Genomic DNA, 17,388 nt, shown 5'->3' on the forward strand with positions numbered 1-17,388 from the left:
TGTGACTGGAAAGTTTCCCAAAAAATTTAAACTGTACCCATAGCAGATACAAGTCGCACAGAGATGAATTTGTGCCCACACTGCACCATGAATCACTGCTACAAACAACTTACACACACACTACCACTCGTGAAGTAAAACTCAGACAAAAAAGCCCTCTATAAAGATCAGAAACACACTCAACAGTGCTCATCCCTCATTTATGTTAGGGTTGTACTATCACACAGCCCCTTCAAACATTGCAACACATTTTGCATCTGACAACAATGAGTAGCCATATGTGCTCTTAATTCATCGATACTAGCACACTGTTTCTTGCAGCTTGGGCACTAAAACTGGGGTTCTTTACCACATTCGAACTTCACGTGTCTCCTCAGCCCTCGCTTACACTGAGAAGACTGCCTGCAAGAATGATAACTAAATAGATTGCGTAACAATGTCAGAGATGTTTTCTGTGGTGTCACCGCCAGACACCACACTTGCTAGGTGGTAGCCTTTAAATCGGCCGCGGTCCGTTAGTATACGTCGGACCCGCGTGTCGCCACTATCAGTGATTGCAGACCGAGCGCCACCACACGGCAGGTCTAGAGAGACTTCCTAGCACTCGCCCCAGTTGTACAGCCGACTTTGCTAGCGATGGTTCAGTGACAAATTACGCTCTCATTTGCCGAGACGATAGTTAGCATAGCCTTCAGCTACGTCATTTGCTACGACCTAGCAAGGCGCCATTACCAGTTTACATTGAGATTGTAAAACATGTACCGTCAAGAGCGATGTACACCAATTATGGATTAAAGTTAAGTATTCTACCAGTTACCTCCTGTTTTGCTAGTCTTATTTCTCTGACCTGTTCCAGAACTCACGTCAGCCTGCGTGAGCTTAAACGCATGCATTTCGGCTTCACCTCATAGTGACTTGGCTGTCTTGCCAAGTCACAACATTTTCAATGTTAGGTTATTTAAATGAGTATTGCCAAATGGTGACAGCAAACTGTTCATTTTTAGAGTATGAAAATTCTCCTAACATGGAAGATCTTCACTTATTTTCTTGCCCCCCCCCCCCCCCCCCCCCCCCCAATCATTACAAAAATCACCATTATTATGATAACCATCATTGTCATTTACTTCTACTATTTCCATGTGACTGTCGAGGACCTCAGATGTTGTTTTTAATGTTATCTCTTCTTGAAGTGTCCTCAGATTTGTTGGCTTTTGATGTGTTAATACTGATCCTGGTGTTTCAAACCATTCCTTTTCTGCAATAGCTGGCTCCAAAAACCCCTTCTTCACTAAATATCTGCACCTGACTGCATACAGACTTATGAGAAGTGGCAATAAAACCTGATTCACCAGTTGGGTTATTTAACTTAGGCAGTAATTGCGGATGAGATAGAAGTTGGGGCACGCTATCCAGGTCAGGAGTAATGATATCTTCAAATTCATATTGGCCTACACTCTGACCAGAACCAGAGTGATTAATACTCACTCTGTTCCTTGGTATCAATTTAGAAACAGAGTCAACTCCCTTGGGACTTCCTGTCTGGGATGACACAGTTGGAGAGAACCCTCTAAATGACTGTACCTTTTCTTCTGGCTCATTCTGACCCAAAATAAATCATGACACAGAAGCAGGTTCACACTGCATAGTTTCTGGAGTTACTGATGGAAAATCTTCCACTGCCTTTGCTCATATTAACTGCATCTACACATCCAATGCCAGACAGCCCCTTACTTGAAGGGATTCCAAGAGCTTAAAAACGGCTCTAAGCTTTCTTATGGTACATTTACTTTGCCACAGTACATAAAGTCCATCAAAGCCTTAACCATTTCATATTTTACATTGTGCAGGATAATAACTAGATGCTTCTCATAGTTTTCAGAAAACAATGCCTCAAAATATGGACTACAGGCTGAAAGAATTATTTTATGTGCTCTTAAATACCACACTGAGCACTAGTTGTGCAGTCCATTAATGTCTCACTGCCCAGCAGAGCATAAAAAGAGACTCCAAAGTAGCTTGGTGCTTATTCCACTTCAGATGAACATTGTTGCTCTGGTCCATCCTGTAGAACCTGTCATCACATGACTTCAAACTCTTGTATCAAAGCTCACTAAATTAGCTCAGTGATATTGTTTACTACACACATTCAGTTTCCTTGGAACAACATGTAAGTAATTACCTACAAGTTGATCATCATCTACAGAGAAATAGTGTTTCTCAGAATACTGTAAAGCAGAATCGTCAATTGGCTGTGGACAACAGCTAATCCCTGACTTCAGATGTCCTACAAATTGCAGATACCTCTGTTGTTCAGAAACTGAGCATCATGACTTAGTCTGTAAACATAATCTTATTTTAATCCAACTATTTCCACAAATAAAAAGTTTTTTTTTAAACATATAACAACATTTTAATTGGACAGATAAAGAATCTACTCACCACATGGTAGCAAAACACACATATGAAAGATGGTTGTAATTGGCAAGCTTTCAGAGCCAGTGCTCTGTCTGCATATTACTCTGTCTTCAAACTCAAATCTTGCCAGATGCAGTCCCCAACAATCAGTCTTTCCTTCTCATCCAATGCAGTAAGCATCCCCTGACCCACAATTCTACGTGATTTTCCCAAAATCTATCTCTTTTCCTAGACCTCTCCAATCCTTTTCCTTCATCCCTCTTACTTCCCCTTCAACCCATCTGCCTGAAGGAGGAGTCACTGGCTCCAAAAGCTTACCAATTACAACAATCTTTTATGTATGTGTTCTGTCGGGCTTTGTGAGTAGATTTTTTAAGTATCCAATTAAATTATTTTGTCAACAACTGATTGTTTTCATTGTTATATAATAATATTTGTAACACGTGTAGGGTACAATGACTACTACAGTAATTACAAAAAAGGAAACAATCAGAAATGATTGCAAATCAAGAAGCACACATGATCATTGCACATAAATGATGCTGAGAATCGACTCAAACTGAGGTGTAGGATTTTGGAATTATACATTATGTGCTACAAACAATACATGCCTTCTCTACCCCTTGCCCATCTGGAACTCTACGAAAAACAGAAATTTTCATGAACTTCAGAAACATTGTTACAGGAATGCATGTACACAAAAAATATAGAATTGGCTGTGTTCCCATACATTACCACAAATGGAACACATGTAGATCTACAAAGCATTTTCATTTTGTTACTAACACAATTTATACATGAGAGTGCTTGTATTATTAACTGACATGCACGTAGATGTTGTGGTGTTGGCAGAAGAGCCAACACTGTTTTTCTAGAGGAGACCGAAATGCATGCGTTTAATTACACGCTGACTGGCGTGAGGTCTGGAACAGGACAATATCTTGAGAATTGGAAATAAAGTACGTAGATGAGGTAATACTTAACTTTAATCCACAATTGTAGACCATCTCTCGTTACGGTACATGCTTCATAATATTAGTTATCAATTGAATTCGGCGCCTTGCTAGGTCGTAGCAAATGTAGCTGAAGGCTATGCTAACTATCGTCTCGGCTAATGAGAGCGTAGTTGTCAGTGAACCATTGCTATGAACGTCGGCTGTACAACTGGGGCGAGTGCCAGTACGTCTCTCTAGACCTGCCGTGTGGTGGCGCTCGGTCTGCTATCACTGACAGTGGCGACACGCGGGTCCGACGTATACTAATGGACCGCGGCCGATTTAAAGGCTACCACCTAGCAAGTGTGGTGTCTGGTGGTGACACCACAGATGTACCCATTTCCAATGTAGCATATGTAAGTGTTTCTATTCCTTACTGACATGGCAACAGTCATTCACTAGACTGTTACATAGTTTTTATGTTACGCAGCTATTATTAAGAAAAGATAACAGAAAATGAAATAAGATAGAAAAAATAACAACAGCACTTCCTACCAGGGAATTAAACTGTAAATTAAATAGCAAAAGGGAATTAAAGAGATAACCAACAAAAAAAAATTTAAAAAGGCAGTTAATCATGGGCTGTATTAAGCTCACATGCATAAATCCATTCTAAAATTGCAGCTGGTTGAATAAACAATTAACTCTTCAGAAAACCAAGGGCTTCTGACAGTTGTAAATATATTGCTTAATGTCACATTTTATGTGCCATAAAAATAAAGTGTGGTGTGCTGAGTTGTCAAAAGTCGAAGTAGTGTTTGCTATATAGCCAAAAAAGCAAAAATGTAGTTTCTTTGTTATAGGGAAAACACACATCAAGTCAAAGCTTATTCTGCTTGCTCCCAATTCCCTGCTTCCATACTGATAGAAAATAAGGTAACAGTGACAGTAATGTAATATTGTGTACCAACAAAAAATTGAAGACCAATCCCTGTGCAGCCTTCACCCCATACTACCAGATCAATGGCAAATTCTAAAAGTCACGCAAAGAAATACAGTGTGAAAAGAACTTGTTTTCCCATGTGCACCAACTACACTGATAATTCACATGCTTCCAAAATAACGCAATATCTCAACAGGATTTCACTAGGTCTTATAAGAAGAAAATACTGTATAATATTGTTAGTTCTCATAGCAGATGCAGAATACTGGTCAAAAGCGGGTGGCAAACTTTCAATAAAAATCATGCTACAATTCATATATAATGCTAATGTGTGTTTATGTAAGTGTACCTTTGTATTTTCAATATTGTAACAGCATGCAGGAATCCTGAAAGTGCCAAGAAGAGGTCTGCAGACATTGTGAAGCCATAGACACAAGGCAAAGCCAGAGGGCAGGAAGAAACAGCTGGGAAACATGGAAATCAGAGGGAGGAGATGGTAGTTCTACGATATGTGAGGAGAACAGAGAAAGCACATCAAGAGAGCTTGAGATGATACACTGAAACTGTGAGTAAACATTTGTAAACAGAACATATAAAAAGTCTCAGAATGATTCTCACTCTACAGCAAAGCTTGGGCTCATTTGAAAATTTCTCATTTGCCATTTCACGTTACTATTAAATTAGCAAACTCTGTACAATAAATTGTTGCAACTGTATCTTTCCTAAGCTAAAACAGTGTTTCCAGACTGTGAAAGCAAGGCAACATAGGGCGTGTACAAATTGTCACACAGGAAAATATATTATGGGAACTATGAGGGTTTCAGATGAAGAACAGGATCAGTCCAGAACAAAATTTTCACTCTGCAGCAGACTGTACATTGATATGAAACTTCCTGTCAGATTAAAACTGCACGCCGGACCGAGACTCGAAGTCAGGACCTCTGTCCTTTGCGGACAAGTGCTCTACCACTGAGCTACCCGAGCAAGACTTGGGACCTATCATCACAACTTCAATTCTGCCAATATCTCGTCCTACCTTCGAAACATGAGCTCTCCTGCGAACCTTACAGAACTAGCACTCCTCGAGGAAAGGATATTGTGGAGACACGGCTTAGCCACAGCCTGGGGGATGTTTACAGAATGAAATTTTCACTCTGCAGCAGAGTGTGCGCTGATATCATACTTCCAGGCAGATTAAAACTGTGTGCGAGACTGAGACTCGAGCTTGGGACATTTTCCTTTTGATCTGCCAGGAAGTTCCATATCAATGCACACTCCACTGCAGAGTGAAAATTTTATTCTGGAAACATTCCCCAACCTGAGGCTAAGCCATGTCTCCACAATGTCCTTGCTTGGAAGGTGGGAGACGAGGTATGGCAGAATTAAAATTGTGAGAACGAGTAATTAGTCGTGCCTGGGTAGCTCAGTGGTAGAGCACTTGCCTGCGAAGGGCAAAGGTCCTGAGTGTCAGTCTCAGTCTGACACACAGTTTCAATCTGCCACGAAGTTTCATAACAGAATCAGTCCTTTTGGTGAAAATAATAGTAAATTGTTTAAGATTAAATTACTTGAGGAACTTGACTGGAGTCATCGAAAACAGATTTCATACATACTGAAACATATAGCTGTGGGCAGACCTGTTACAATTAATGGTAAGAACAAACCTCGATTAACAATAACGCATCATATAGACCACCACGGTTAGTTATTAGAACCTCAATAAATCATAAATAAAGCCACACATTATTTATAGGAATTTTGTATTATTTTCCAATAACAAATAAAATAAAAGTCTTTCCTACAAAAAGAAGTTTTATGAGGATACTCATTTTTAAATGACTCTGCCAGAACATCAACAGATATCTAATGGCTGATACTGTTTGCAGTGATTAATTGCCTTCATGTAACCAACAAACCTAAATTTTCCTGGCTATTTATGCACAAAACTTAACAGTTTCAGCCTTGGAACAAAAATTTGATGTGCCCCACCACAGTCAATGAAATAGGATTCATTCTTCAGTAGATCCATTTTCCACATCTCTCTATATATACACTACATATTTTCTCTACATATGGATGCATGAAATGGTGACTCATTTTATTTTTCTGTTCCCTGCTCAAGTCCCCATTGTTATACTTCACTTAAATTTTTGTGGCAACCATTTTCCCAGCAAACCATTGTATATGGCAGTCTATCAAAAGCTGCTTCAGAACTAGACTCCAAGATACTGTACAGGTGTGTCAATTATGTCTGTCTCCGGTGTTAATCGCCAACAGTGTAGACAGACAATAAGGGCTTTATCTTTCTATATACTTGAAATACACTACTCTTGTTAAGATATCAATTTGTATTTTATTTTTTTATACAAGAATCTGGACATTCAAGTTTTCTTAAAGTATGTCAGTTCTGTAAAAGATTTCAAGATACAGTAGGCTTCTCTAAAGTTACATTTAGGAATATTCCAACACACTTAGATCTAAATAGTTACAAACTGCCTAATCGCACAATACAACATGTACTGACAAACTGAGAGCCATTTTTCTTTGTCGAATAAATAGCACGATGAGCCCTTCCGGTTAGTTCTGGACATAAAATACCTCCCCATTTGGATGCTCAAATGGAAGATGCTCAGGGAGGCAACATTAAAAAAAAAAAAGAGAAGAAGATTATGATTAGGGAATATAGAATGTAAAGACAACATGACAAGTGGAAAAGTTGTACAATTTGAAGGAGGAAATTAAAAGAAACCGAGTGGAAATCAAAGTTATTCTGAAGGGATACATAACTCAGTTCTTGATGTGTCATAATTATCAGCTAGTAATTCAGTCAGATTTTACAACTGACAGAATTCTGTAATTTTTTAATATAAACACTACTTGATTTGCACTCATATATTTAAGGTCTTTTGTTTACAACAAAATATATAACTGATGAGAATACAATACCATTACTAGCATAATCACTGCATTAAATAGGTAGTAATATCTCTCTCATGGACAATTACTTCACACACTTTGGAACTGCCAAGTTTCCACACAAACACAAAATACACTCATAACAGACACAAGATACAGAAGGATGAATCTCTATCCATACAGCACAGGGAATCACTACTTCAAGCAGGTTACACATACACGCTGCCACTGACGAAATAAATCACACGCAAAACCACCCACACTAACGATCAGGAACTCACTTGACAAAACTCACCCCTCTCTTGGTGTTAAGTTCAAATTAACATGTATCCCCTTCAAAAAGAACTTACTTTTTCTGCAGGTGATAATGGCGAGCAGCCATATGTCTCTTTAAATTATCACCCCTAGTAAACCGATAGTCACAGTGAGAGCACTGAAACTGGGGTTCTTTACCACACTGAAGCTTCATATGTCTCCATAGCCCTTGTGGATGCTGATACGACTTCCCACAAGAATGACAACTAAACCGTTTACGCGATACCGTCTGGGATGTTGTCGAAGTCATGCTACTCAAATCAGCAAGGCCAAATATCGAATGTATATGGTTAGTTCGTCGAGTACAAAAGTTCTCTTCATATTTAAGACCTTCACTTACTCTCCTGACTTCTGCATTGTCAACTTCAGCACCGTCACAATCATCACGATAATCATCATCGCCAGGATAATCGTTGTCATCGGCAGTAAGATCTTCCACAATTTCCATATGAGTCTCAAGGATCTCAGATTTTATTTCTATTGGTACCTCCTCCAGTTGGTGTGTAGTCATATCCGCTGTCCTATTGTCTGCTAATACTGCTTCTGGCATTATGAACTGTTCATTTTCTGTAACAGCCATTTCAGCACTGGGGCTTTGCAACTCATTGCACACAGACTGAGAAGGAATTGGACTGAAAAGTGTTTCAGAAGTTGAGTTACTCATTATGGGCAGTACTTGTCTTTGAGATGGAAGCTGATGCACACTATCAAGGTCAGGAGTGATGACCTCTTGAAGCACATTTTGGCCTTTACTCCTATCAGAACCAAAATGATTAATACTTGTTCCGTACTTTTCGATGGATTTATAATCAGAATCTAATTCCCTCGTACCTAAGTCCTGCAAGGACACAACTGGAGAGCATCTTCTAAATGACTGTACCTTATCATTTAGCTCTGTCTGGTCTGAGGTAAAGTGTGATACAGAAGCAGGTTCAGATTGCTGAGTTTCTGGAGGTACTGACGGTCCATTGCTTCCTCTGCCTTTCTGTACGTTGGCGTCATCCACACATCCACTGCCAGACAGCCCCCTTACCTGAAGGGACTCCGACAACTTCAGAACACAACTAAGCTCCTCATGTGGTATATTTACTTCGCCACGGTACATAAAATCCATCAATGCCTTCACCACGGCATACTTTACATCATGCAGTATGATAATAGGATGCTTCTCATAGTTTTTAGTGAACAGTTCCTCAAAATATGGACTACATGCTGAAAGAATTATTTTATGTGCTCTTAAATGCTGCCCCTGTGCACTAATTGTGCAGTCTGTTAATTTCTCATTGTCCAACAGAGCATCAAAAACAGACACCAAAGTAGACTGGTGCTTATTCCACCTCAAATGAACATTGTTGCTCTGGTCCATTTTCTCTAGCTGTGTTCACGAGACTTCGAACTCTTGTATAAATATGCCTGAACTACTACAGTGATACCATTTACTAGTAAAGTTTAGTTTTCTTGCAACAACACAAAAATAATTATCTCCAAATAGGTAATCTTCATGCAGTGAAGTAATGTTTCTCAGATTTCAGCAGAGTGGAATCTTCAATCATTTGAGAATAACAGATAATCCGTGGTACAGATTCTCTTCCAAATCGTAGATACAGTTGCTGTTCCAGAAATTTTGAGCGCCTGACCTAGTGTGGAAACAATCTTATGTTAATCCAATTATCTCCAGGAAGAATAAGTTATAAAATTATTTACACTGCATAATTGTAGGATACAAAGACCATTAGGGTAACTAACTAGAAATGGTTACAAATCTCCAGGAAGAATCAGTTATGAAATTATTTACAGTGCGCGATTTTAGGGCACAAGGACTATTCAGGTAACTGACCAGAAATGATTACAAATTAAGATGATGTACGATTGTTTCACATTAATATTGTTGAAAATTCAGCCAAACAAAGGTGGTTTTGCTGTAACATTGGGTGGAAAAGTTTCACTTGTTCTGCCCAGACAATTTACTCTGTGCAGAAATACGTTTTGTACATTTATTTGTATTATGTTAAATGAAATAAACTTCAACTTACAAACTCTTTTCTGGAACAGAGCCATATCCAAAAATGAAAAATAGCAGTTACTGAAATTTTCACACACAATTTTATTATGAAAATACTAGCTGAGTACTGCTTTGCCGGCATATACAGTATGGTGTGCACATTTCTTTTTTTTTCAAATTTTTATGTTGTTCACAAATTGCAACACCACCTAAACTTTTCACACTAAGCCATAGAAGCATGATCTTTTCTGAATGCACTGCTGACCAAAATACGATTCTCTCAGCTGGAGTCTAAGGTTTTTGTTAATCATGCATTTTAGGTTCTTCTGGTGATATTTCACAGAAACTTTCAAACCCCAACATATATTTCTCAATATGTAACTCAGAAGCAAAACACCAATTTTCATCGACTTAGTTAAAAAAAATAAAATTTAATACAACATTATATTTTCTTAAAACTTTCATGCCTTATTTCAACACCTTAGGGATAGAATTTCCAAAAACAGTGAAACATGTATTTTTATTTCTAACAGAGAAGCCAAACAAATTTTCGTACATTTAGCTTCGGAAATGCTGACTTTTCATCCTGTATTTCACTCCCTTTGGGCACTAAATTTCTGAAAACAATGAAACATGTATTTTTTTTATTTCTAACGAAGAAGTCAAACATCAAATTTCATAAGTGTAGCTTTGAAAATGCTTTAGTAGTTTCTTTAATAATGATTTCTTTTCAAAAAAATCATTCACCAGCTATTCTACCCCTTTAGTCATTGATTTTCCAAAAACGCTGAAATATGTATTTTTTCATTTCTAAATCAGTTTTCATAATCCTAGCTTCAAAATTGCCATAACAGTAACATACTTTCAAAAAGCCTTTCATCCCCTATTTCACCCCCTCAGAAGTTGACTTTCCAAGAATGCTAAAAAACTAATTTTTTTATTTGTAATTAAGATATCAAATACAAATTTTCATAGCTGTGGTTTTAAAAATACTTTAGTAGTTCTTTAATAATGATATGTTTAAAAAAATTTCACCAGCTATTTCACCTCCATAGGAATTAAATTTCCTGAACTGCTGAAACATGTATTTCTTTATTTCCCATCAAGAAACCAAATACCAGTTTTTGTGGGTCTAGCTTCAAAACTGCCTTAATTGCTACATTTTTCAAAAACCTTTCAAACCCTATTTAAACCTTTAGAAGTAGAATTTTGAAAAATCTCTTAAATAATGCCTACAGTATAAGATCAACACCCTCAAGTTTCTATCCTTAGCAGTTTGGGCTGGGTGGTGACAAGACTTTGATCAGTTACATTGACACATTGATAGTGTATATGTTTTTCATTCAGAAATCACAGAAAAACAGATTAATCTTAACACTGATTTTTTTTGTTTTCTTAAAGGAAAAGCTTGAGAATTTATGGAATACACATGTTGTTAATGAAACGGGCATTCAGTTGTGGAGAAACATTTGGATAAGTCCTCACTGTAACTTTTTAACCCATCATTCAACAATTTGATGCATATTCTTTGCCATTTTTAACGATTTGGAGTTCTTCACTTAAATCCATTTTCTCCCCCTTGCCCATTTAGTGAAATATGAGGAGACAAGATCAAATATTTTGAAGCAGTGCCTCCTGAAATTAAAGTGGATGGCTACTGCCCTCTTGTAGTACCTGCCTGTGTGAAATGCATTAATGTACTCAATTCAGTACACCACACTGCGAAGATGGCAAGTCTGTCTGTAATGTAAGTAGCTGTTCTCTATTTCCTGTAATATCATTAGCGATGCTGTACTCAAAAATTTAGGGATTCTTTCACAAGAACGGCAGAAACTCAAGCTTACATACTGAGGAAAAATACAAAAGGGTGAGTGAAGCACAAAATGTGGTAATTACAATACTGCTACGGAATAGCAAAGACCATAATTGAACAGCTCTCAAATTCTGAAATTTAAACACTCATTTCCTTTCACATTCATTTTCATAATTAATGTATAAAGAACCTACACAAGGATTTAACTGATAGTAAGCTGTAAATGCTGCATCTCATTTACTAGTTTTTTTTTTTCTCAAGTAAACATTATCTTTTTAGAATGAAGCAAATTTTTATTTTGCGGAAACCCAGCTATTTCAGAAACTTATTTGTACCACAACTTGTGTGGGTGTCTGAGACATTCTGTAAGAAAACCTATTCCTTCAAAAAAAATTCTTGAAGAGATCATGGTTAGACAAAGGTGTCAAAGTCAAAGTCATACCCCGCCAACAGTGTCACAAGCCCAATTTGGAAAGGAAAACTGGGTTTGTATGTTGTAAGAATATTTTTAGGAAATAATGAAATCACTCATCTACTCCCTCCCAGGAACCATGGACCATGCCGTTGGTGGGGAGGCTTACGTGCCTCAGCAATACTGATGGCCGTACTGTAGGTGCAACCACAACGGAGGGGTATCTGTTGAGAGGCCAGACAAACGTGTGGTTCCTGAAGAGGGGCAGCAGCCTTTTCAGTAGGCAACAGTCTGGATGATTGACTAATCTGGCTTTGTAACACTAACCAAAACGGCCTTGCTGTGCTCGTACTGCGAACGGCTGAAAGCAAGGGGAAACTACAGCCGTAATTTTTCCCGAGGGCAAGCAGCTTTACTGTATGGATAAATGATGATGGTGTTCTCTTGAGTAAAATATTCCAGAGGTAAAATAGTCCCCCATTTGGATCTCCGGGCGGGGACTACTCAAGAGGACGTCGTTATCAGGAGAAAGAAAACTGGCATTCTACGGATCGGAGTGTGGAATGTCAGATCCCTTAATCGGGCAGGTAGGTTAAAAAATTTAAAAAGGGAAATGGATAGGTTAAAGTTAGATATAGTGAGAATTAGTGAAGTTCGGTGGCAGGAGGAACAAGACTTTTGGTCAGGTGAATACAGGGTTATAAATACAAAATCAAATAGGGGTAATGCAGGGGTAGGTTTAATAATCAATATAAAAATAAGAGTGCGGGTAAGCTACTACAAACAGCATAGTGAATGCATTATTGTGGTCAAGATAGACACGAAGCCCACGCCTACTACAGTAATAAAAGTTTATATGCCAACTAGTTCAGCAGATGATGAAGAAATTTATGAAATGTATGATGACATAAAAGAAATTATTCAGGTATTGAAGGGAGACGAAAATTTAATAGTCACGGGTGACTGGAATTCGAGAGTAGAAAAAGGGAGAGAAGGAAACATAGTGGGTGAATATGGATTGAGAGAGAGAAATGAAAGACGAAGCCATCTGGTAGAATTTTGCACAGAGCATAACTTACTCATAGCTAACACTTGGTTCAAGAATCATAAAAGAAGATTGTATACATGGAAGAAGCCTGGAGATACTGACAGGTTTCAGATAGATTATATAATGGTAAGACAGATATTTAGGAACCAGGTTTTAAATTGTAAGACATTTCCAGGGGCAGATGTGGACTCTGACCACAATCTATTGGTTATGAACTCTAGATTAAAACTGAATAAACTGCAAAAAGGTGGGAATTTAGGGGATGGGACCTGGATAAACTGACTAAACCAGAGGTTGTACAGAGTTTCAGAGAGAGCATAAGGGAACAATTTAATAAGGGAAAGAAATAAAGTAGGAGGACAATGGGTAGTTCTGAGGGACGAATTGCAGGCAAAACGCCTCAAAAATGAGATCGACAGGAAGTGGAAAATGGCTAAGCAGGGATGGCTAGCAGACAAATGTAAGGATGTAGTGGCTTATCTCACTAGGGGTAAGATAGATACTGCCTACAGGAAAATTAAAGAGACCTTTGGAGAAAAGAGAACTACTTGTATGAATATCAAGAGCTCAGATGGAAACCCAGTTCTAAACAAAGAAGGGAAAGCAGAAAGGTGGAAGGAGTATATAGAGGGTCTATACAAGGGCGATGCACTTGAGCACAATATTATGGAAATGGAAGAGGATGTAGATAAAGATGAAATGGGAGATACGATACTGCATGAAGAGTTTGACAGAGCACTGAAAGACCTGAGTCGAAACAAGGCCCCAGGAGTAGACAACATTCCATTAGAACTACTGACGGCCTTGGGAGAGCCAGTCCTGACAAAACTCTACCATCTGGTGAGCAAGATGTATGAGACAGGCGAAATACCCTCAGACTTCAAGAAGAATATAATAATTCCAATCCCAAAGAAAGCAGGTGCTGACAGATGTGAAAATTACCGAACTATCAGTTTAATAAGTCACAGCTGCAAAATACTAACGTGAATTCTTTACAGACGAATGGAAAAACTGGTAGAAGCCGACCTCGGAGAAGATCAGTTTCGATTCCGTAGAAATGTTGGAACACGTGAGGCAATATTGACCCTACAACTTATCTTAGAAAATAGATTAAGGAATGGCAAACCCATGTTTCCAGCAATTGTAGACTTAGAGAAAGCTTTTGACAATGTTGACTGGGATACTCTCTTTCAAATTCTGAAGATGGCAGGGGTAAAATACAGGGAGCAAAAGGCTATTTACAATTTGTACAGAAACCAGATGGCAGTTATAAGAGTCCAGGAGCATGAAAGGGAAGCAGCGGTTGGGAAGGGAGTGAGACAGGGTTGTAGCCTCTCCCTGATGTTATTCAATCTGTGTATTGAGCAAGCAGTAAAGGAAACAAAAGAAACATTCGGAGTAGGTATTAAAATCCATGGAGAAGAAATAATAACTTTGACGTTTGCCGATGACATTGTAATTCTGTCAGAGACAGCAAAGGACTTGGAAGAGCAGTTGAATGGAATGGACAGTGTCTTGAAAGGAGAATATAAGATGAACATCAACAAAAGCAAAACAAGGATAATGGAATGCAGTCGAATTTAGTCAGTTGATGCTGAGGGAATTAGATTAGGAAATGAGACACTTAAAGTAGTAAAAGAGTTTTGCTATTTGGGGAGCAAAATAACTGATGATGGTCGAAGTAGAGAGGATATAAAATGTAAATGGCTCTGAGCACTATGGGACTTAACTACTAAGGTCATCAGCCCCCTAGAACTACTTAAACCTAACTAACCTAAGGACATCACACACATCCATGCCCGAGGCAGGATTCGAACCTGCGACCGTATCGGTCGCGCGGTTCCAGACTGTAGCGCCTAGAACCAGTTGGCCACCACGGCCGGCTATAAAATGTAGACTGGCAATGGCAAGGAAAGCGTTTCTGAAGAAGAGAAATTTGTTAACATCGAGTATAGGTTTAAGTCACAGGAAGTTGTTTCTGAAAGTATTTGTATGGAGTGTAGCCATGTATGGAAGTGAAACATGGACGATAAATAGTTTGGAAAAGAAGAGAATAGAAGCTTTTGAAATGTGGTGCTACAGAAGAATGCTGAAGATTAGATGGGAAGATCACATAACTAATGAGGAGGTATTGAATAGAACTGGGAAGAGGAGGAGTTTGTGGCACAACTTGACAAGAAGAAGGGACCGGTTGGTAGGACATGTTCTGAGGCGTCAAGGGATCACAAATTTAGCATTGGAGGGCAGTGTGGAGGGTAAAAATCGTAGAGGGAGACCAAGAGATGAATACATTAAGCAGATTCAGAAGGATGTAGGTTGCAGTAGGTACTGGAAGATGAAGAAGATTGCACAGGATAGAGTAGCATGGAGAGCTGCATCAAACCACTCTCAAGACTGAAGACCACCACAACAACAACAACAACAACAACAACTCATCTACTGTGTCTGGCAAACTTCTTTATACTGTTCACCTTAAATCTCACTGAACAGTTTAACCGAGTCAGCATTTATGATTGTGTGAAATTGTGCTTCTCAGCTAAACCCAACCGATAGCGATGCTTTATTAATAATACAAACACTCAGTGAATTTTTGAACTACTTCTTTAATAGATAGTATGTGTTAACAAGTGGTACAGTTTCCTGTAACTTCTGTAACACAAATTTGCCTTCTACTGACGGGTAATAATGTAAGTTAAATATAATGCTATTTACAGGGTTATTACAAATGATTGAAGCGATTTCACAGCTCTACAATAACTTTATTATTTGAGATATTTTCACAATGCTTTGCACACACATACAAAAACTCAAAAAGTTTTTTTAGGCATTCACAAATGTTCGATATGTGCCCCTTTAGTGACTCGGCAGACATCAAGCCGATAATCAAGTTCCTCCCACACTCGGCACAGCATGTCCCCATCAATGAGTTCGAAAGCATCGTTGATACGAGCTCGCAGTTCTGGCACGTTTCTTGGTAGAGGAGGTTTAAACACTGAATCTTTCACATAACCCCACAGAAGGAAATCACATGGGGTTAAGTCGGGAGAGCGTGGAGGCCATGACATGAATTGCTGATCATGATCTCCACCACGACCGATCCATCGGTTTTCCAATCTCCTGTTTAAGAAATGCCGAACATCATGATGGAAGTGCGGTGGAGCACCATCCTGTTGAAAGATGAAGTCGGCGCTGTCGGTCTCCAGTTGTGGCATGAGCCAATTTTCCAGCATGTCCAGATACACGTGTCCAGTAACGTTTCTTTCGCAGAAGAAAAAGGGGCCGTAAACTTTAAACCGTGAAATTGCACAAAACACGTTAACTTTTGGCAAATTGCGAATTTGCTGCACAAATGCGTGAAGATTCTCTACCACCCAGATTCGCACATTGTGTCTGTTCACTTCACCTTTAAGAAAAAATGTTGCTTCATCACTGAAAACAAGTTTCGCACTGAACGCATCCTCTTCCATGAGCTGTTGCAACCATGCCGAAAGTTCAAAGCGTTTGACTTCGTCATTGGGTGTCAGGGCTTGTAGCAATTGTAAACGGTAAGGCTTCTGCTTTAGCCTTTTCCGTAAGATTTTCCAAACCATCGGCTGTGGTACGTTTAGCTCCCTGCTTGCTTTATTCATCGCCTTCCGCGGGCTACGCGTGAAACTTGCCCACGTGCGTTCAACCGTTTCTTCGCTCACTGCAGGCCGACCCGTTGATTTCCCCTTACAGAGGCATCCAGAAGCTTTAAACTGCGCATACCATCGCCGAATGGAGTTAGCAGTTGGTGGATCTTTGTTGAACTTCGTCCTGAAGTGTCGTTGCACTGTTACGACTGACTGATGTGAGTGCATTTCAAGCACAACATACGTTTTCTCGGCTCCTGTCGCCATTTTGTCTCACTGCGCTCTCGAGCGCTCTGGCGGCAGAAACCTGAAGTGCGGCTTCAGCCGAACAAAACTTTATGAGTTTTTCTACGTATCTGTAGTGTGTCGTGACCATATGTCAATGAATGGAGCTACGGTGAATTTATGAAATCGCTTCAATCATTTGTAATAGCCCTGTATATCTAGTGTACTATCTTAAAAGCATAACCCCTCTAGTGTAAGTTAAGCTCAGTGTATGTGTAGTGTCTTTATTTTGTGTAGTCTTCTACATGCCTTAAATCAAATGCATGCTCAGCCTTGATGCGAGATGAAATTTATTTCACTTAATAAAAAATGTATAAAAGTACAAAATAATTGTAACTCACAGTAAATTGCCTTTGCTGATCCAACAAAATTTGTCCCCAATAATTGCACCCAACACAAACAAAAACCTTTCACTCAAGGTACATGTAATCAGTCAATATAATAACACAAAACCTGACAATGTATCCTCAGAAAATCTGCACTCACTCGGTAAATAGATTTTCTATTGTCCATCTAGACTGCTTTAATATTTTTAATCGATTGGTTCGGTACACATGATACATCCTCAGCTGTATAAATAAGAGACCTGTAGATAAAAGTAAAATAGCACCTAATACAACAATATGCAATGAAGTTATTACACAAATTAAAAATTAAATCTGACTGTATTACTTATAAGAGTAGTGAGGA

At 38.8% G+C, this 17,388-nt stretch overlaps 2 protein-coding genes across 2 annotated transcripts in view; both read right to left on the reverse strand.

Moving 5' to 3' along the window:
• Positions 1 to 17,388, reverse strand: part of LOC124717296 (longitudinals lacking protein, isoforms N/O/W/X/Y-like) — a 269,156-nt gene that overhangs the window by 10,825 nt on the left and 240,943 nt on the right. The gene's annotated exons all lie outside the window — the stretch shown is intronic.
• The window catches only part of LOC124717299 (modifier of mdg4-like), a 28,580-nt gene continuing 17,728 nt past the window's right edge, over positions 6,537 to 17,388 (reverse strand). Inside the window, exon 2 of the mRNA XM_047244125.1 lies at positions 6,537 to 9,161. Within this exon, the coding sequence (XP_047100081.1) occupies positions 7,556 to 8,890 (1,335 nt within the window). The 5' untranslated portion in view covers positions 8,891 to 9,161 and the 3' untranslated portion in view covers positions 6,537 to 7,555. The remainder of the gene's footprint in view (positions 9,162 to 17,388) is intronic.

Source organism: Schistocerca piceifrons, chromosome 9, assembly GCF_021461385.2.
Source record: "Schistocerca piceifrons isolate TAMUIC-IGC-003096 chromosome 9, iqSchPice1.1, whole genome shotgun sequence".
Classification (NCBI taxonomy): domain Eukaryota; kingdom Metazoa; phylum Arthropoda; class Insecta; order Orthoptera; family Acrididae; genus Schistocerca; species Schistocerca piceifrons.